This window comes from Hirundo rustica, chromosome 1, assembly GCF_015227805.2.
Source record: "Hirundo rustica isolate bHirRus1 chromosome 1, bHirRus1.pri.v3, whole genome shotgun sequence".
NCBI lineage: Eukaryota > Metazoa > Chordata > Aves > Passeriformes > Hirundinidae > Hirundo > Hirundo rustica.
Window position 1 is genome coordinate 135,656,163 of NC_053450.1, and position 22,364 is coordinate 135,678,526.

At 38.0% G+C, this 22,364-nt stretch overlaps 1 protein-coding gene across 1 annotated transcript in view; it reads right to left on the bottom strand.

Annotated features, from left to right (window-relative positions):
- Positions 1-22,364, bottom strand: part of CUBN (cubilin) — a 140,885-nt gene that overhangs the window by 28,024 nt on the left and 90,497 nt on the right. Inside the window, exons 39-54 of the mRNA XM_040062708.1 lie at positions 21,601-21,790; positions 20,775-20,972; positions 20,296-20,442; positions 19,240-19,430; positions 18,774-18,957; positions 17,267-17,441; positions 16,042-16,220; positions 14,119-14,328; positions 13,615-13,755; positions 11,962-12,143; positions 10,236-10,407; positions 9,130-9,336; positions 5,869-6,018; positions 4,888-5,009; positions 2,833-3,058; positions 721-908 (exon numbers count right to left, since the gene is read on the bottom strand). Coding sequence (XP_039918642.1) covers positions 721-908; positions 2,833-3,058; positions 4,888-5,009; positions 5,869-6,018; positions 9,130-9,336; positions 10,236-10,407; positions 11,962-12,143; positions 13,615-13,755; positions 14,119-14,328; positions 16,042-16,220; positions 17,267-17,441; positions 18,774-18,957; positions 19,240-19,430; positions 20,296-20,442; positions 20,775-20,972; positions 21,601-21,790 — 2,862 coding nt within the window. The remainder of the gene's footprint in view (positions 1-720; positions 909-2,832; positions 3,059-4,887; positions 5,010-5,868; positions 6,019-9,129; positions 9,337-10,235; positions 10,408-11,961; positions 12,144-13,614; positions 13,756-14,118; positions 14,329-16,041; positions 16,221-17,266; positions 17,442-18,773; positions 18,958-19,239; positions 19,431-20,295; positions 20,443-20,774; positions 20,973-21,600; positions 21,791-22,364) is intronic.

The following is a 22,364-nucleotide window of genomic DNA, read 5'->3' on the forward strand; positions in this document are numbered from 1 at the left end:
AGCTGTGGGTTTTTTTCACAGCCTTAAAAAATGAGTACAACTCTGATTTGTAAGTTGGCTGATATAGATCAGATGTACAGCTGCTCAAGTCTTCCTACATGCCGTAAAATTATGTTTGCCCTTTATTTCTAGTGGGAGTTGTATTGTGGAGAAAATGAGTACAAAACCACTGAACATATGCCAAATGACTGAGAAAAAAATGACACTGAAAAATTCAAGACATGTCCACTCTATTCTATTGCTTTGAAAACAATAGCTCTTGACAACATATGAAAGATCAGATTGTTATCATTCTTTCTGGAGATTAAAAAAGAAGTGCAACCTGGACAATCTAAATACTTATAAAGAAGTTTGGTAGAATTATAGTGTAAAATTCATGGGTTTTTTCTTCACTGGAGTAATTGAAAAGAACGTTTCTTTATGCTTTATTTTCTCATTATTTTTATATGCCTTTTTCATATTTTTCATTCTAGGGAATGCATGTAGGCTGATGGGACCCTGCTGGAGGCTGAACCTCAAGAACCAATAAAAATTAAATTTTTATACAGGCCAGTTCACAAAGCACGCAGAAAACGCAACTGTATGATACAAGGACTTTAGTTTACATTTCCCAAATTTTGTGCCCTGACAGTCCAAAACATAACAAATGCAAAACATGGTTCTGAAATCATGACTTCTTAAAGCACTGCTCTGCTGATCTAACTTCAACAATAATTTTACCTTCACATAACTGGTCTGGCAGCTTCCATTGCTATCTGGAATCTGGAAGTTAGTGTGGAAGCTCATCTCCAAGTGTTGGCTTTCATGTGTAATGATGGTCCACGTGCATCTGCTGTTCATGGGAAAGTTTTGAGGCCAATGAGGGGACTTGATTGTACCATTATCTGAATGAATGATTCCACCACAGCCTGGAAAAAAATAACAACAGATGGGGGAAATGTTCCAATATTTTTAAGTGGTGTTCAGCTTTGAATTGTTGCTTGCTTCTGTGGCTGCAAAAGTGAGAGAGGAAAGCCCTGATACTCACTGAAATGTCATTCACCCCTCTTTATCTTCTTTCTCCCACCCCTGCTCCCACTCGAGAGGTGGCTCTTTATACTTCACTTTATTTTCTTCACAAGCCCGTTCTTGCCACTTCATAGCCTTTTGCATGGTTCAACTGTATACTTCTGGCAATTTGAAGTGAATATTGCTTCGAAAGAGTGCAGGGGTCAGGAATACATTTGAGACTGTGCAGGTTCCTCCCCACACCCCACAGCCTGCACATTGTGTCAGACAGCCATTCATGTCAGACAGCCATTCAGAAAAGCACTCTAGAGAAAAAAAACAGTCTACTGATATATGCTTTTTTCTTCTCCCTCTGCAACATGCAAATATTGCAGTTCCACATGTGAATCTATTTAAGCTACATTTGTTTACCCAGGGCAAAATGGTGACTTCCCTGGCCTAGGCAGCCCTGCGGATTTCAGTGGAATTATGGGATGGGCTGAAAAACATGCCTTTAAAAATTGCTAACAGATTCATTTATAAAGGGGAATAGCTGGTCATGGCTCTGTGGCAGCTCATGATTTTACACAGAATAAGTTTAGTTAATTTGAAACATATTTGCAAATACCATGCCAAGAATAATTTATTAGGGCTATGTGTACTAGCAAGCCCTTATTATTTCAGATACAGTGTAGTAAAAGGATGAATAAAGAGTAAATAGAAAAAAGGTTTGCAACATGCTACTTTTTTCCTCTTAATTAAAAAAAAAAAAAATATATATATATATATATAAAATAGCTTTAAAAGGAAGATTCTTCTCTGTTAGAAATGGCAATTGTGTTTAGAAGAACGTGAAGCCAAATTTTGGTCACACATACAGAATTCAGACCTGGAGATTCTCAGTGAACAAATGAGAAGAAAGCTGAAGAAAGTAAACTAGGTATATATAGAAAAGAGAACTTTCAGAGACAATACTGCCTATGCACATGGCACGTATAGGCTAATGTCTACTAGAACACTGCAGAGAGGGCTTCATTGCACATGAAATCTCAGGGACTATAGGGAACAGTGTCAAAACCTTGCTAAAATGTTAGTGTATATTCATGCAAGCACAGACTATTGATAAGTTTAAGAAGACACTCCATCAACAATGTGAATTCAGCTACATCGTTAGTCAACAAAAAGATGATCAGGATCAGCCAGAAGGCTTGCAGCTGGAGGTGACACTAGGAAGCATATGCCAGCTCTGTACTGAGGCAGAAAGGCGCAGTAATTTCTGTCCTGCAACCATCTGCCGCATCCACAGTTACCTTTAGTCCTTTAATGACTTCCTGAAGTACACTGCACAAATGGTGAGCTATAGATTGATGATAATTTCAAGAGAAGGAAGGCAGCTTTGAGAAATGTACCTTTTAATCTTGCACGTATATCACCTTCAAAAGTGTACCAACATCTGCATCACAGTGCTAGAGTTCTAGGCTATTGTCACATGTACTCTTTGAGATGTTTGGTCTGCCTCTCTGTTTTGTAACTCATGTCGTATTAGTTTTAAGGGTTTAAACCAAATCAAATAGTAGTGGAACAATAGTTATTCATGAAGTGAAATGTCTCATAATCCTTGACAATAGATACAACTGCTGGGAGGGTAATGCTGATGGTATCAATTTACAGCCATCAAGAAACTGCCAGTAGGAGGTTTAAAAAGTTCAAAATCAATCCAAATTTGAATTCATTGTGTAAAATCAGAAAGCACTGGATTAATACTTGATTTTTTTAGTACTGGTTTCTTTCAAGGATCCTCAAGATGATGGCATGCCTTTCTTTTGTTCTTTAATGCAAACTTACCTAAAGATTCAGCTGTCCAAGTTGCATAAAAGCCACCTCCTTGAACTGAGTGATCAGAATTAAAGATGATGACTAGCTTGTTGGAACCAGACCGAATAGTCCCAGGTGAGGTGTTTCCGCAATAGTTTCCTATGACAGGAGAGCCTGGAGAGCCACCATTCAGGATGGTAACAGAATCCCACTTACAAAGTGAATGATTTTCAACGTGGAAGGCTGTAAAAGTAAGCTGCAACACACAAAGGTGACATTCAGGTGCTAAAAACAGTCACTCCAGGGGAGGTTTAGAACAATTCCAGACAGATCCTGTAGTCATTGTGGCACAATGATTTCTGGGTACACTCAGAAATCTGACCCTCACTTCATGATGCTTTCCTGCAAGTATTGATTGGAGTCTAGCCATCAAAAGTAACAGCAGCTACTTAGCTTGAAGGCAAAAGTGGAAGACGAATTCATAGTTTCAAAACTGGCATCATTGTGTCTTAACCATATTTTGAAACAATGTGCTTCAAAACAGTGTTGAATCTGTACAGGTGTTGAACAGCTTTCTTGTGCTCAAAGTTTCTGTTCATGAAATATAACTAGCAATGCAAGCAGAAAGCCTGCAATTTTTTTCTCTTCCTATTATTTTGAATCAATACACTAACAGTTGCTAAAAATAATGTTTGTTTCCACCAAAACAGAAACAGTTCTGCGTTTTTTTTTCCCATGGGCCTGGATGCATCACATAAACAGACCAGGCTGGACAGGCAGCTCCCAGCCCGGTCTCCCTCCCACACCAATGCCGCTTGTCCTTGGATATATATGCTCACACGTGGGATTTCCAGTTCAAATATTTAGATTGCTGATCCTGTAGACTCCTGGATTTGTTGATGCTGAAATATTGATGTACACTAGTTACTGCCTGGCCCCGTTTCTACCAGCTTGGGGATTTTTAACCTAGTTTCATGAGCAGGATCTTTGTAGAAAAGTTTAGCAAACACACAGGATTTTTTCCTGTACCTTTTGTGCGTCATTTCCAAAAGAACCTGTCTAAGACTAAATATTAGCTGTAGTAGTTTAAATTCAGAACTTTTCCAGCAACTGAAACTGGCAGCTTATACTGGAAAAAATTAGTCTGCCTTCACTGAGCATGCTGCTACTCAGTCCTTTCAAAACAGAAACCTGCTTTCTTCTGATTAAAATTAGTTGCGCTTTAAACTAGTTTGTGGATTAAATATAAATCTTGTGTTCGACTAAAATCATCCTGTATTCCCTGAAATAAGTATACAGGCAGTGGTCAGAATAAAATGTAGCAGAAGAATTAGGACTCTGGGTTTTCATTTCTAACCTTTGTAGTTGTAAGCAAAGAAAACATGATAGAGAAATTAATGAAAGACATTACATATGAAAATCTGCAATGTGTTCCCACAAAACTGCTTTTCAGATATTTTTCTGACCCAAAACATAAATGTCACTGCTTGTATCTGTGCTTGAAAGAACCAGTCAAATAATTCAGTGAATTAAGTTTTGTACTGTTCGGCCATAAATGTGCTTAAATTGTTGTCAGGAGTTTGACTCCAGAAAGTATCACCTCAGGCAGACTTTTAATACTTATTGGGAAATTTGAACAACGTTTCCTTGATGTACCAGAAATAATATTACGTTCCGGACTAAACAGTAAGACATGAAAGTAACTTCTAGTGGCTTGAAACTTTCCTGCAGAGGAGAAAAATCTTCAGCCTCATGTTTATTCTCATGATAGTGAGAATATCCATGAAAATCTAATAAAATGAGTTATTTCAGTTTTGTAAACATAGAAAGTCATTGTTTAAAGGAGAAGTCAATACTATGTTTTGAGGTCAAGTTATACTAGGATCCTTCTTTTTTTCAGAAAGGACAATCTTCAAACAGTTTTGTTGTGTTATCTTCATTCCCTCTTTTAAGTAAAATCAATGGGAAGTTACGTAATTATTCAACATTTCTGATGTTCCAAATTGTCTCAAACCTGTTCCTCAAAACTCAGAAGGTACTTCTCATACTTTTCTGCTGTGCACACAATTGTGATATGCTACTCACAGTGATGGTTTCACCTTCGGGGGCTTCCAACACCCAGGAGCAGTGATTCAGATTGCTGTAAGGCTGTGGGTAGTTAGGGCTTGAGATAACTCCCCTTTCACCTGACTGTACACCACCACAGGCTGCAAAAGACAAAAAAAAAGAAAAAAAAAGTAACATTTCAATACATTTTCAGAACAGAACACTATAATCAAATGAATGGAAGATTATTCAGCTTTTAATAGCAATAAAATATATTTACGATGTACTGACAGGGTTAAAGATGAACAAATTAACTGGGAAAATCCAAGTTTTAAAATTTTTGTCATTGAATACTGAGTAAAAGGATGCAATGACCATGAAACTTTACATGTATTCTGGTACTTAATATAACTCTGCAAAACCTTTGCCAGCTGACATCTGCCTCTTCCACCTTATTGTCTGTTTATCTCACTCTTAAGCAAACCAGTGCCATCCTTGGACCAACACAATGAACTAAAAAAGTTTCTAACGTGTCTAGATAATGCCCAAGGCTAAATTCATCTGTGACAGGAAGAGTAGTTGTTCTGGCACATAAATGGCAAAGTGGTGTAATTTGCACTGATAGGGCTTCAAGTGGATTTCAAAATGAGTGCAAAGGTTCAAGCAGCAGAATAATTTCAGCTCTGCTAGCTCCCCAGAGACCTATCTGAAGTAAGTCAAACTTGGCTGGTGTTACCTGTTATGTCCCTATTCCCAAGAGCAACCAGATGCTCTGACTGTTGCAAAATCTCAGATATAGTTTGGGGAATGCCAATACTGAGGCAGAAAATAAATCTGAGAGTTCAACTGCTAGCATATGCTTGCTTTAGAAGATATAAATAGTGGCTAGCACTCTGTAACTTTTGAGGACCTCTTAGAGAGTTGATCCCATCATGAATATTCTCCCTATCACCAAATGACTGGCAATATTGCCCAGAAGTGCATCAGTCAGCCAAGGCAGGAGTCTACTGAGCCATTTACCTTCAAACGTGTAATGGGCCAAGAATCCTTTATCTTCTGTGTTTTCATCACTGACAAACTGTACCCAGACCCGGGGAGCAGCTATAACTAGTGGCACAGATGGTGCAGCCTGACCACAAAGTCTGGCTATTAGCTCTCCATCGGCATTCCCTAAGCAAAGAAAGGGAAAAAACAAGCAAAACAAAGCACTTTTTGAGTCCTAAAAAGATACAATAACATAAAGGAATAGTGCAAACATGCAATTCATTGTGTTTTGACAAGAAAATGGAGAAGAGTACACATCACACTTAGTAACTGATTATTTCTTATGCATATAAGCAGAGTGTTACGGCCTATTGTTAGAATATAACTCTTGAAAAGAAAATTCTCTCCAAAGCTATATCAGTGATCCTTTTAATACCCTGGGCTCCTTTTCTCCCCTTCCTGCCATCCTGCACACTTTCATATGTCATATCAGACATATAAGACACACAAACCCCTCACTGTTCTGCCCCAAAACTACAGACCTTTTGGGGCAGAACCGTGGAAAGAGATGGCCTAAGAACCATATCACATGGACACCGATTGAACCTTTGTTTTTGTGACATCCTCATTAAAGTCAACAGGGATTTTGAGTTTTCTATTGCATAGGGATGTGCATCATCCATGAACAAACTGTCATCCCTGTATTAATAGTGGGCATCTCCTTCCCAGGGAAGTCAACATATATTTCTCTGTATGGGAAAAAAAAAAAAAAAAAAAAAAAAAAAAAAAAAAAAAAAAAAAAAAAAAAAAAAGCCAGCATTTGCTGAAATCTTTGAAGCCTAAAAGGAAAGCATAACACAGGCCACTGTACTTGAGTGACACTCAATGTTCGCTCAAGTTGGTGGGCTCCTATCCATCACATTGTAAAAGCACAGTTTCTGATTATTACTGATAAATTCTCAAGAGAAAGAAAGTGTAATAGCATTCCTCATGACATGCAGGCAATGCCATTCCTAAGTTCACTTCTCCAATAATAGCAGGTTTCTGGTCTCAAAAATCTCCATTCAAAAGCAGCTCCTAGCACTGTGCAAAGTGGCAGGCCATTCTTGTGTAGAAGGCAATAGAGCAAGAGAGGGAAATTTGGGGTGCTCTTCAAAGCCTTTTCAGAGTTATTCCAAGTCACAGGTTGGTTGAGTAACTTTATGTTTCTGTCATATGCAAGTGAAACAGCCACCATTTGAAGTGCCTTGAAGCACAAGGATGAAAAGGGACATAAAATAAAATTCTATCATGAAAATTACACAGAGAAATGGTACAAACTGTCTTGATAACATGCACTAAAAATTATATTGAGCTGTACAAGCAGAAGACATTGATGAAAAATTGTGTTTCACAAAAAAACAGTAATATCTACTTTTAGCATTAGTATGTGAAATATATTTTCTTTTTTGTACATTTTATGAGGTGATTGACTACATGACAGATGTCACCCAGGTTACTCAGTCTCTACAGTGTGAAAAGTGATACCAGTCATGGCTTTCATGAACGGCCAGCTGGCCAGAGATCTAGACTGTTGATAAACAGAAAAGGAAACAGAAATATTGTGCTGTTACATTTCATTCAAACTGAAGGGAATGGTCTGAAAGACAAAATGAAGAGTGTTCCACAAAAGCCAGAAGTTAAGAGTATATTTCATTGTAGCAATATGCTCAGCTCTATTACCACATACAACCTACATGCACATGCATGATAATTTAATAGCTTAATACCTTATCCTAAAATTTTTGAAATATTAATTTTATCTATTTAGCTTAAATATTAGTCAGTGAATTACAGACAATTCTGCTTTTAATTTTATTTTTTTTTTTTAATTTGAATACCATGAAGTGTGTTGTATGGGCATCACAAAATAATTTTGAACATCTCAGCTCCATTTGGGGTCTCTCGGGTAAGTTAAAGTAGAATTGGACCTTTCCCTAACTATTCATCTGTTTTAAACAGCACCTGCCCGAGTTTAGTGTTATTATGCACTACTGCATCTCAGTGCTCATTAAATGTTACTTGTCAGCACACTCAGACGAAGGAGGGGCATTCTGCTTCTGACACGAGGCTAACTGTGAATTGGAGGTCCATTATTAGTGCTGAAATGGACACTGCTGTTTAGATGATAAAACTGTGTAGAACAAAGCAAGACTACACTTCCTTCCCTTTTCTTTGATTATATTGCCTGGAGGCCTGAGGTTCATAATAAAGTGAGAATAGCAGGAACAGATGAGTAACAAAAAAAAAATATTTTACTGTCTCTTTCTCTGAGTTTTTTTCCTACTATTTCCCCGCTACAGTGCACACATGGGAGAGAACTGCTAGGCTACAGAGCTATGCAGCATCTGGCTTTACACAGAACAAACCAATGCTATACAACCAAAAGCTCTTGCTCAAATGAGTACAGATAAGGATGTGACAGATTCCTGCTCTCAACTTTTTCACATGTTTCAGAAAGCATTTCCTGGAAAATTAAAACCTGCCCTCTTGGACTCACAGGTACAGCCTTTCTGTGAAGAAGATAGCTGCAGCTTTCATACTACACTTGGCATTAGTGGAATGACTTTCACATGACATTTCCAGTTGCTTGCTATTGTGGATAAAGATGCTCAAATATACAGGGATATCACTGGTGCATTAATCCTGTGGGTTTGTTTTTTGGTTTTTTCTTTTCCTTTAAAATGCTTTAGTCTCTGTTTTGCAATGTAATCTCACTGGAAATATGGATTTCTTTTTAGAGAGTCATCTTATAGAACACAAAAATGGATCTGAAGTGGGCATTCAGTCCAGACGCTATGAATAATTAAAACATTTTTCACTCCATTCCTTCTGTCCCTGGAGAAATTTCAGGACCAGGCAGAGAATGGGGGGAATAGACCAAATAAATTGTTTTGATGACTGCAAATGCCATCTCTCAAGGCAGATGAAGTGAAATTCATATTGTCCCTTGTAAAGAGAGAGTCAGATGAGTATTGCAAACAGCAAAACTATTTATCCCCCCCAAGACATCTATCCAGTTTTCTATTTTCTCCCCTGAAAGAACAGGTGACCAAATCCATGCATCCATTTCCTGGTAGTGAAATCCCAGTTCTGATCATGGATTTAACATGGATGGCATGATGTGAACACTCTCAAATGTACGGATTCTACAACAGCCACTCCCTGCAAATATATATGAATGAGACTTGGTACAAACAGAGTTGTACAACCAGAATCTTGATAGGCTTTATCCATTCTCCTGCTGAACATACAAACCTATTCGTAGCTCTAGGTAGTCATATTGGCAGTTCTGGTGATGTTCCAAGTGGAAATCCTCAAAAGATATATAAATGGATGAATTATAGTGAGAGGGATTTTCAATGATCCATTCACAGTTCAGGTTACTTGTGTAATTGTTGATGCCATCATAACCAGGAGAAGAGAAATTCCCACCTACATATGCCATCAGGGTTCCACCACAAACTGCAGAAACAAAATACGGTTCACTTAAAAGTAGTAATTCTTGTATGAGGAGATATCTTGCCCCTCTCCATTCAGGTATGCTCACATCAGAAAGCACATGTGCTGATTAGATCAAAACCTTTCCCATCTTCTTACTTTTTTATAATTTACTGCTGTGTACAAGAGAATTCTTGCCTGGTGCCCTGAAATTTATTGGCAAGTCTTTAAAAACACACATGTAAAGCTAAGAACAATTATTTACAGTATCAAAATATTTCAGCAGCACTATCAATACAACAAACATCATTTAATATTTTGATAAAATCTCACTACAGCTTCCGTTCAGTGTTTCTCAGACTTATTATCTAATTCTAGGCTCAATTTTCACGGAAGATACCCTCATACCATAGTAGGACGCTTGGAGTGGGAGTTGGAAAATAAGATCAAAAAACTCAAGGCTGTAGTAGTAAGGCTCTGCCAGCTTCCCCCTCACTGGAGGCTGAGCTTGCAAAAGTAGGTTAGCTGCACTCTTTCACAAGCTACCCCCCTGAGTAATAAGGAAGAAATTGAATTATTCCATTTGTCTATAGAACTATGCTTTTTGAAATTTTTCATGGAATAAGGCCACTTTAGGCCATCTCTTACTCAAGATGAAGTACAAAAATATAGTCAGTAGGGACAGCAGGGACTGTGATCCATACAGAGGCACACAAAGTCCACTGCTCACAGAGATCCTCCATGTTTTTTCAAGTCCTTTCACCTAATTAAAGATAAATATCTATTTCCATCCAGAGACAAATGAGGAAAAAAGCTATCAGAGATTTGTTACCTCCTTAGGTAATATTTTTTTTACATGCCAGTACTCTAGCTATGAAATGATTCACCAGAGGTCAATAACTTAAGTCAAAAACATACACTACCTGCATCTTCACTAGAGGTATATGAGACACTGAAGCCTCTGGTTGCACGGGACACATCTGTCACCAAAATGACTTTCATTGTGTTTCCAGTGGATTTCACCTCAGTGCCTGGATTTACCTCCCCACACAGCTTGGCCAGCCGGGGAGAGTTTTGCCCTAGGCCATTGTAAACCTGTGGAGTCAAAATAAACTCTTATGACACCAATATACATTCTTATCAGCATTTCCTATATCATTTAAGAGTGTTTACCATCTTTAAAACAAAATTCACTGATGTCCCTCACAAGGGGTTCGTTCTCAAATCTACCCAAACCTTGGAACAAACTTTCATTGCCTTGAGTGGATGAGACCTTGAAGTAAACATCAAAAATAACTTGCTTATTTTGGCGAAATACAAACATATTCTCTCCTTTTCTCTCTCTCTCCTTTTTCAAACAGAAATTGATTTTTTTTTTTAATTGAGAAGAACACTGATTTAGCTCAATATTTATTATTTATGTTTTAGCTCAATATTTATTATTATTATTATTCAATCACTTAATAATGCCAGCTACTGATCATATTAATTGCATTTCAAATCATCACCTCTGTATTCTTATTGAAGCCAACATCAACTTTATCAAAATCTTTTCCAACATACTGAGTGCTGGTGGGCATTTCTGATTATTTCAAATATTTCACTTTTTGATGATCCAGAGATATTTCGCTCTGTTTCCTTCATACACCCTTTAGCCTAGGAATTAATTTCCTTCTTTCTACTCTGCAGTGCAAGCAAGGCAGAAATTATGCTTCCCACTGAGACTTGAAATATATTAGAGTATTGAAGGCATAAAAGCTGGCAGGAAAAATTTTCCTTTAAGAGATCATTAACTGATAAAAAGCCACCTCCTAAAGGTTTGTCTAAAGCATCTGTGAAAAAAAACAAGGGAAAGCTCATCTACAAACCTCAAGGGATGGATATCTACTTCAGTCCTCCATGCTTGTGCATGGGTTGACTTCTGATCATCCTACAGTTAATTCCTGTGTTCTATCTGAACAAGTGGGAAGATAAACTCTATCTCACATTTCTACAATTTCAGAGAGTAATCATATTTTTGAGGCATTGGTACATCTGACGAGGTCCAGGTCTGTGGGCCAGGCTTGAATTTTTTTTTCACTGAATAACCAGAAAGCAAAACCAAACATGATAAAATAACCAATATCTACCTTTTTTCAAGATGGAGAGTGATATACAACTAAAGTCCCCCAGGGTTTCCCTATCTTTAGTTCAGAGTAGCCATTTGCTGCAACCTTTGTCTTTTTTTTTTTTTTTAATTGACAGCAAAAAATTAACAACAGCAGTTGATACTTCCAAAGTCAATAAAACCTGGAACTAAAGCATGGATTTTGCTTGCACAGGAAAGAGAAACAGAAAACTTTCAAAAACACCAGATTTTTTTTTTTTTTTTTTTTAATAGTTGATTAAAAGACAACTCCAGTGATTCCTTTAAGCCTTCTGCCCTGCCTGGGACACAGTTTCAAATTTTGCATACTCCAGAACAAGCAGATGAGTTTAGATGCTCTATAGAGGTAACTCTCTTTCATTTATCTGCTTTCTCCAGATTAAATTATATTTGTCTTAGAACCATATAAAGACCTATAAGAGATTTTTCAGCTTTATTACGTCCATTAATTCTCCATAAAGGGATTAGGAAGAGCAGTTTCTGACTCAACACCCAGTACTCACAGCCACATAATCTGATGAGCAGCTCCAGTGCTCTTCAGTTTTCATGTCATTAAAAGTTAGGGTCACACGTCGGCCCTCTTCCACTGTGATCCTCCATTCACACACTCGGTTATGTGGGTATAGGTTGGGATAGTTGGGTGAAGTAAATGTTCCAACAGGTGCAGTAAGATCCCCACCGCATTCTGAAATATCCAAATATTGTACACTTCTCAGAGCAAAGCATTGCTTATAGCATTATAGCAAAAAAAAAACCCCAAAACAACAAACAAAGTTGGGAAAAAAAGAGATCTTGAGAGGTTGATTTGATTGGCCTACCCTGTCCATATGTTTGTCTAAACAGCCAAGTTTCTGCCAGTCTTTATCACCCAGTCATAAAAGCAGTTGAGTATTGACTGACCATAGCATCTCCTTTTAGTCTAATTGTTAATGTTTCCTTCTCTGAAGGGCTCATCCCAGGCTTCAGAAGCCTGGGTGACCCACAGGTTTTATACCATATGATACAAGCCTCTCATTGGGGCAAGACCGAGACATTTCTGACTTTCAGAGGACTGAGCAGAGCTACACAGAACAAGCAGAGTCTTAGAGTGGCTAATGATGGAGGATGCATTTTTCCTATTCTGATTAACAGAGGCAGAGGAAAAGCTTTTAGGTATTTTAAGCAACACTTTTCAGTACAGTTATTTTTTGTTATTGTTTTGAATATCAAACTGTGCTGTGAGGTAGGAAGAATGAAGACCTTGGATACAGAGTGCATTTTTTCTGAAACTTATGATAGAATTTTACTAGCTTACCCTCGGTTTTGTTTTAAAATAGAGAGATATTTTTTTATGGTGTGTAGTGAAACTCCCTTTCTTTACACTCACAGATTCTGCAGAATAGACAGATCTCTGCATCCACCTGCACTAAATCTTTTGATAATAGAATTTCTCTTCTAAGGTTGCATAATAGGAGTGGAATAACGTTCTTTTGGAGTTTATTTCCCCTTTTGTTGTTTTATTGCAAAATCAAACATGAAGAAAGCTTTCAGCTGAACTTTTAAATGATCTGGAAGGACTTAAGAAGGGTTGTCAGGAGATTTTTCAACATGATTACTGCAAAGAATTTCCATAAATGTAGCCATATTTTGGTAGAATAAGCATTGTACGGACAATGAAAACTGTGAAAGAAGTGTGAAGCAGGAACAAGTCTATGTCCTCAGTCCTTGTCCTATGTCCTGCCCCAGAGCAGCTCTTTGAAGTCATTGTGCTCAGGAAAAGGGGCAATGGATGCGAATTGAAACACGTGAAATTTCACCTGAACATAGGAAAACAATTTTCCCGGTGAGAAATAAGATGACCTTGAATAAGAATAAGGCGATCTTGCTTATCAAGATGGGAAGGGTCACTGTTGAAGAAAAAAGGTGTGGAAGAGTCTGCTTCCGAGTGCCACAGATGGCAACATCCATTATAGCAGGAGATTGCTTGCTTTACCAAGTTTCAGCTCAGCTAAGTTGTTGCCAGAAGGCTCTATTCATACTTCCCCCAAGTTTAAATTTAAGAGCAAATACACACCACTCCCAGAACAAGTGATCTATAATATATGCTAGATTAGTGCAATCATGGTCTGTGGTATAAATTGCCTCCTGAGAGTATATTTCAACCTTACAAATCCAACCTTCAGAACTGGAATCAAAGCGTAGTCTGAATCCCCGGGCGTTGACTGATCCATCAGTGACAAACTTGACATAAGCAAAACTGTCAGAGGTGTCCACAGCAGCAGGGAGAGTATTACCACAGTACCTGCCCAACAAATTTCCTGCAAAAATCACATAGAGAAAGAGACATTTATATAAATACTATTTATATTTATATTTATATTTTATATTTTATATTTTATATTTTATATTTTATATCTATATCTATATTTATATTTATATCTATGGGTCACTTTCCAATTTAACTGGACAGGCAGGAGTAAACTACTGGAATTAAGTTATTGCTGGCAAGTAGAATGGTTTTGTGTGCCTTACTTTGCATCAGCAAGCAAGGCAGACACAAGCAAATACCGCACATTGAAAAGGCCCACTTTGTACCCAAGAGAGAAGCTTTCAGGAACCTCTGGTGGGGTTCCATAGTAGAACTAGGGAGGGGAAGACAAACACTGAAATAATTCTCAGACCAGAAGCGTTGTATTCTCGGATCTCCACGAAGTCGTTTGCACACTGGGTAGAGTTTTGAATATCTAGGCCTTCTAGCCTGATGGTAAGATAGTGGCCCCTGGGACCCTGCAGAAACCATTCACACAGCAGGTTGTCTTGATAATGAAGGTCAGGATACCCCGTGCTTTCAATGATACCAGTTTGTCCTATCACTGTCCCACCACAGGGAGCTGAAAAAGGAAAAATATTATTTGGTTGACTAAAGAACCTCAGAGAGATGATCCTTCTCCTAAACAAAACTTAAAGGTAAGGTACAACTGACTTGTTCTCTAACTGTGGTAATAAGACAGGAATTTCCTTCCAATTGAAAATCTTCCATGTTTTCAATCTAACTCAATCAGTCCTGGTTGCTGTTTTATTTTTTCACACCCTCCCACACCCACACACCCCCCACCATTGCAAACATCCTTTCCGCTCCTTCATATCTCTTATAATTTGGATAAATTCACAGTTTTCAATCTCGTCTCTATGTCCATATTTACCAGAAAACCTCGCAAAGATAGAACAAGTAAATTAAAAAGAAATTGAACATGCTAAGTGTGGATCTTAATTTTTTATGACAGACAGTTGACTTCTGGTTTGGGGCAACAGATATAGTTCAGACTCCTTTTTTCTTTCATCCCTTCCCATTCACTCCTTGTGATGCCTTAGTGAGTAATCACTGCACAGTGTGTAAAACAGCTATTAATTTTTAATGGTCTCTTTCTGAACACTCATTTTTCTGCAGTACCTGTGATTCTTGGGGTGGTCATGTGTAGGTCCAGGAGTTGGACCTTTATTATACTTGTGGTTCCTTTCCAAATCAGGATTTTCTATGATTCTAAGAAACAATATTCCCAGGTGGAATTTATTGGATTTTTTTTTTTTTTTTTTTTTTTTTTTTTTTTTTTTTTTTTTTTTTTTTGTAGTGGATTTGGTGTCTGTTAGTTACAGTCTTTCCATGGCAGTAACAGTTGTGTTCATACTGTCAGTTCCACAAGTCATCAGTCTTTTGTTTCAGGATGACTGGCATTCAGCTAAGATAAATATATGTATATATGCAAGTTTTTCAGTTTTCACATTCAGAAATATGATAGCACTGTATTTTGGCTTTAGTGTTTCAGATCTAATCAAATGAGCAGAATTCTGTATAAAACAATATAAATCACTACTTTGCCTTTGAGAAATTAACAGTCCTAGACTTTCCTAATCTAAGTAATAACTAACATAATGGCTGTTAGTCTTTGAAGATTATTAATATTATCAAACCCAAAAAAGTAGCATAGTTTTGAATCTGATCAAGGATTATTTTTTCTTGAATTTTATTTTTTTTAAGTGCTTTCTAACCCTGTTTTTGCAGCTTGAGAACAAGTAACTAAAGTATTTCTTTCCCAGATGACAAATAATGGCTCATTCCTTTTCTAATCCATTATTATGCTGCCCCTGTTTGTCTAGCAGCTTTATTATAGATTGACTTGCATTTACATAGAGAAACTCCTAATTTGTTCTTCTACTGCCAGTTCTCAGCTGATATTCACATTCTCCTTCAGAACCCTGCTCATGAAATTGCATGCTGAAAATCAAGCCATGTTACATGACTTTATCCACACTGACATTTTTTCTACTGCTCCTTTGACAACTGGCCTAGACAAGAGGTTATCCAGTAGTTGTTTCTGCTGCTGCTGGTCTATGAGCTCTTTCCTATCAATTATTTCCCTAATTTTCAGCTCTTGCTAGGTGCAGAACATGCTGATACTCTGATGGCTTAGCTCCAGCACTAACTGAAAAAGGCATGTTCCTGTCAGCCCACCCCATAGGTCTCATTTAAGTCCTATTACAAAAGCCTAACTCTTGAGACCCAAATCTTCTTTAAAATCATAGAAACTGATAAATGCAAGCATTACCAATGGAGTATTTCGCATTGAATCCCACGTGTGTGGCGCTGCTGCCAGACCTGAACCTCAGGTACATGATAGCTCCTGAGGATCTCTGTGAGCCCGGCATCAAAGCTCCACACAGCTTGGCAATGAGGGGGGCACTGGAGTCAGCACCACTGCGCAGCTCGAGGTAACTGGAAGTGCAGCTGGAAGAGGAGACAATTTTCTTTTTAATGTATGGCGGTAGTGGTTCAAAATAATTCCAGTATGTGCACAAAGCCATGAAGCTGTAGTGAATTAGATTGGTTTGCATGCAGTGTGACCAGGACAGAATCAGTAAGATCATAATCCATTGCAGTTATGTAATAATTGAATCAAAAGAAGTGCTAGAAACATTGAGAAATATTCATCTAAAACTCAGTCTATGACCAGATCAGATCTGACAGGAGCAAATTCTGGGTAGGGATATGAACAGCACTGGCAAAGTAGTTGTGATAATCTCAAATACTTTTTTTTTTGTCAGGATTCAGATTCAGCAGATATTCCCTATTAAGTCTCACTGAAAAGTGTTGAATTAAGGGACAACAAGAAGAGAGATTAAGGGAATAAAAATTCAGTTCTGGAGTCTAGTTAGGTGGAAATACGAAGACGCAAAATATCTTAACTATAAGCTTTGCCTTCAGAATGGTGTAGTGTCCTGGAAGCTAGAAAGGACAACTTTGGGATTCTCCACCCTTCACTATTTTTCCTGGACGTGGTTTCACAGGCTCACCTTTGCCTTACAGTGGTCCAGACCCTATCAACGAAGCTACACCAGCTGGAAAATAGCCTTGCTTTATGCTTCAGGCAGGGAGTGCATGATGTTTACACCCATTGCAAACCAGCCGCCAGGCAATGGAGGACAGAGGCAAAGTGTCATAGTGGCAATCCATTGGTTTTAAAAGCACCTGAGAGTCCAAATGACTGAAAACCTGAATATGAAAGGACAGGGCCCAGATTTTACAGAAAGCACCTTTCTATCATGGATGTTTCCACTTTTCTGTCATACTAATTGCTGTTATGCATTGCAACGTCCTAGGAACGTAAACCAGTGACCTGATAGCTTCAGTGTTCTCTCAAATATTTCTTATCCCCACTTGGTTTTAAATATAGAAGTGTTTGTTCTCTGGAAGGAATTAGCAAAAGAAACAGAGAAAGAAAAGTCAGAATGGAGTCTCTGAAGAAAACCAAGCAAAATAACGTGGATGTATACTTTGGTGAAGATTCAATGTAAAACTGATCTTCAAATTGCAGCTCTATTGCGTGTCCATTGGGAGCAGTTATGGTCCAGACACAGTCAGCATGTGGAGGGTAATTGCTTGGATAGTTTGGGGAAGATGTATATCCACTGGGGTTGAAATCATTGATATAAATGTTCCCTCCGCAGGCTGGGAAAGAAAAGATCGCCAATAAAAAACACAAAAAGGAAATGGGTGAGACATCAAAAAATATGATCACTATATTCCAACACAGTTTCCTTTTGATGTCATACAGTCACATCAAAAAATAAATGCATTCTATTGCTTGCTGTGGGAAATGCAGTAGAATCCTATATTCCTGTGCTCCTGCTTACCTAGTCCTCCTCATTTCCAAATGTTCAGAGTCCTGAATTAAACTGCTATTACTTGTTCCTTGGATTGCTCATAAAACAAGCAGAAAACATATTTCTTGCCTTGTTCCTATGCCAGTTCCCAAGAGCTAAGAACTCCACAAGTCAGACCCATCAATATTTCTGTGAATCACTCCCAACTTCTACTTTCCAAGAACTGAAATATCCGTTTGAGATAACAATGAATGTAAGGAATGTGAGGAATATCAGTCAGAGCAAACATGAGGGTTTGTTCAAATCCTTTACCTGACAAAAATATCTTTATTTTGACCAGAAACTTTCTGTCCCCAAACCTCTCTATACTATAGCAACAGTGGTTTAAACAGGGGCTTTACTCAAGTTCCATAAATAAAAAGGGTAGAAATGCTATTGCACAGCTTTACCTAATACTCTCATGAATTCTCTGAAGTAATGCTAATTCTTTGGGGCAGCAGGGAAAATAGATAGAAATGAAGCACCTGAAGATTCGAGCTTAGTTGTTTAGATATATTGTTTAACAAGTCTCCAGGTGTGCCAAGTGACTGTTATGAACGCAGTGGGATAACTACAAATGCCAAGTTTGTGATTTCTTCCTGGGACCTGGGTCTCCATTTTGTTCATTCTTTCAAAGAAATTAGCTTTGGCAATTAATGTTATTTTCTCAGTTAGGAGTAAAACTTGTGAGAAATGTTGCCACCTTTCTAGACACACTACCCCGAGAAGTTCCTAATTTCATTTAGCGTTTGCACTGGGTACAAAATGTTCAAAATAAAGTTCTTGTTTCCAAGAGTTTTTTCCTTTCTTGTATGAATTTTTAACATCTCTTCCTAACTGTAGATGATACTTACCTACTAAAGGTGGGGGGGTTTTTGTTTGTTTTTGTTTTGTTTGTTTTTGTTTTGTTTTGTTTTTTTAAATCTTTCTCTAATATCTTCAGGTTCTGTGACCTGAGCCTGACACTCTTTAAAAAGGAGAAATCTGAATGTCAGATTAGAAGTCATGCATTACAGGACATTTTTGCAGACATCCAATTTTACCAGGGTTGGGACTTAGAACAAAATTATCCTCTAAGAGGACAAACTCCATGACACATATGTAAGTTTTAGAATTTAAGTTTGTTACCTAGACTTACCTAGACTCTTAGCCTCATATTTCAGTTTGAATCCTTGCCCCTCATTCCTGCTGTCAGAAGTGAAGTGGACAAACAGCTGATTGTCTGTGGTGTACATGGTAGAGATGGGGCTGCTCCCACAAAACCGTCCATTCCCTCTTGCAGACACCAAAGGTGGGGCAGCATTATCTAACCCATTCTTCAGCTAAAACAGAAATTGCTAATGTTACTCAAGCAAACAGCCCTGGAATGTAAACTTCATGTTATCTTAATGCTTCCAGACACAGGGGAAATCAATAAACTAGTGATTAATTAAGGCACTATAATAAAAAAATAGAGAGAGAGAGAGAGAGAAATATCATCTTCAGTATTTCTCTTTGGTGTTTGTACCCTATGACATCTTGAGCTGCTTTACTGGCACTGAAATCTGTAAGATTCAATAGATTTAATAGCTTTGAGGATTTGGTGACTCAGCCAATAACCTTACCTCTATGTAATCTCCAAGGATGCAGGAAGTGTCCTCACTCTTAATCTGGAAAGGCTGTTCAAAATGAACAGCAATGATAAATCCAGTGGTTACCACCACATGCCAGGAACAATTTAGATTAGGAGAATAGTTTTGAGGGTAGTTGGGGGATGTTATCACACCCCTGCTTGTATGCAAATAGCCTCCACAACCTGCAAAAAAAGAAGATAAAAGTTGAAGCAAAAATGAAAACACAAAAGCACCAAATATTCACCTATTCATTTTAAGAAAAAACCTGTCTCCTAAAAGATGTGATGGGTTAAAATAAATGCTGAAATGAGTGTATGAAGAGCTGAGGGGCATATAGCAATGCACATGATGAATGATCTCCCAAAATGCAAGCTTAGAGATTTGAAGATGACACACACCAACATTCCTGACCATGAGACTGTTCTCAGACTTAGTAGATGAGCAAGCAGGCAGTAATGTCAAGGACTTCCCATGGCATGAGCTTATCATTACCGTGTCTGAGGACATTTCTTCTAGCCATGGATCAAAACACTGCCATCTACTCCAGCTGCCAGTCAGAAAAACTTCCCCTTAATGTCACTGCTGCCCTAACACTTTCTTGGTGCCTCAGCCCATTCAGGAATCTGTCATCATTCCTGAGTTCATGTGGGAGGACTGTTGCTGGAAATTGCTGACGTTCTTGCTAGAATTTATATAGCTTTTTGCATTTGTCTCCTCCTGCTTTGAGTCATTTATTTCCTTCTCTTAGTTGAGCACTCTTTTACCCTTCAGCTGAGCTGATATAAACTTAGGCATACCCTTTTCTTCCTTCTGAGAAGTGACTGGTCTGGTTGAATCATGCTTTGTTGCATTATGTTGCTGGGAAAATAGCAAATTTTACCTTTGCAGAGTCAGACATTTATTAACACATATTCATGAGAGGTGACTAATTAGAAGTGTGTGTGATTAATTAAATTGTAGACAGCTCCTAACAATGCCAGAGTCTCTTACCCCATTGTTAGCAGCAAGGCAGACATTTATCTGGGGGAGAAGAGAAACTAGTCTTACTTTTGTGATAAGAGGCATTAAACCCAGCTCCAGTGACACTTGCATCCGACATGAAGTGGATGAACATTGCATCTCCAGTTGATCTTATCGGCCCAGGAGGTTCTCGTCCACACAGAGTAGCCAGTACTGGGGAAAGACTATTGTCTCCTGAAATGAAGAGAACATGTTTGTGTTAAAACTGAATCTGTCCACATCTGCCTGTTTGTTGCTGTGGCTCACACTTTCAGGAAGGTGTTTTTTAAGATCTTTAACCCCTTAGAGATTTAGAAATATTTTTATAGATCACCAAATATTTTGCTAGACTTTGCTAATTTTATTTCAACTAGCAGAAGGTCTCAGAATAGAGGAAGAGTGCTGTTTTAGGCCATGTTCCCACTGTTATCTAGATTGCTTAAGCTCAGTGGAGATGAGAATTTGAGATATTTGGACCTTGGGTCTCTACTGCATCCTGTCAGGATAGGGCAAGATTGACATCTCACCATCTTTGATAATAAGTTTGTCATAGTTGCATGAGCTGTGAGATTCTATGTCTAGTGCCAGGATATTGAATTCCACAGTGAATCCAGGAGCTCTTATAAGCCACATACAGTCCTCAAGGTTCCTGTAATTCATTGGCCAGCTCGGTGAGAAGAGGAATGAAGGTGTATCTTCAGTTGTTACAGCCCCTCCACATGCGCCTGTCATGGACAAGAACACAAAAAAGGAAAGCATCCTCTTTTTAAACCGAGTATACCCCTCATGTAATATTAGATGACAGTCCTATAATAAAGCACAATGAGGTCACAGTGATGATGTGTGTAGTTACAGTAATGCAGGAATTCTTCAACCTCAGTTTGGATTGGAAGTATAAAACTTGAAAATCCTCATCTGTAAGTATGTGCCTGTGCCACCTGCTGCAGCAATGATGTGACCTATTTTATCTTGAGGAATGTCTAACAAAATACCTAAGAGCATCTACCACAGTTTAACATAAGTTATTGTGCACGTTTCATATCACAATGGCCAATGATTTAGAATGGTTTTTCAAGAGGGATAATTTTCCATGAGAGCATAACAAATGTTTATATTTAATTAAATACCTGTACAATGAAAAACGATCCTCTAGCAAGATGCTTATTTTTAGAACACTGTAAATTAGTATATCTAAGAGTGTATAGAAATTGGTTTTTTAAAGATAGTAAAATGCTTCATTAAAATGTCACTGAAAGCTTTCCCTCATTAATAAATCGGGCTTTCTCTAGTGGGGAAGTTGGTTTGGAATTCTTTAAGTACCACTTGTAACTGTACAGCTCACTGAAAACCCACCTCTAGCAATGGTCTGTGTAACAGCAGAAGCATCCACCGCGTACCACTCCAAAAGAAAGCCTTCTCCAGCCACAGATGAATCTGACTGGAACTGGATTGTCATTGAACTACCAGAGGATGCAAAAGAAGCAGGGTCTGCACCACAGTATGTTGCAATAAGACGAGAATGAACGGTGGGCCCGTCATACACCTGCAGAGAGAACAGTGCTGTTCCTCACAGAGCCAGATTTTCATCTACCCCACACTGATTTATTTATTTATAACCCAAAATCTTGGCTGTTTACAAGATGTTTCTCCTTTGCCACCCTTCAAGTTTATTTTATTCTTCTCATCTACCACCCAGTAAAAATGTCCAGTAGAGAAAGATAGAAATTATTAAATAAACATTAAAATTACATTAATGATCTGATCCTTGAGTCAGGTTAAAGGTCAGGCTGATTTACACTCACTAAATGTCTAGCTGGTTTAAGAAACTAATTTTGCTTTCAGAGGAGCAAAGAAAAGCTGAGTTAGGAGAAAAAAAGCCATTAATATATGACATGAGGTGAAAGAAAAGGTTTTATTTCCTTTTTGAGCTAATATTAAATTTGAATATTAGTACATTAATAATGAACTGAAAATATTGAACTAGTATCAGCTTTCTCAAATATTAAAAAAAAAAAAAATTATTGGTGAATTAACTGCTTAAAAAAAAAGAAAGCAAGAAGAGATTTACCTTATTTCAGTGGTTATATTAGCTAAGTTCAGAAAGGTACTCTCTGTTG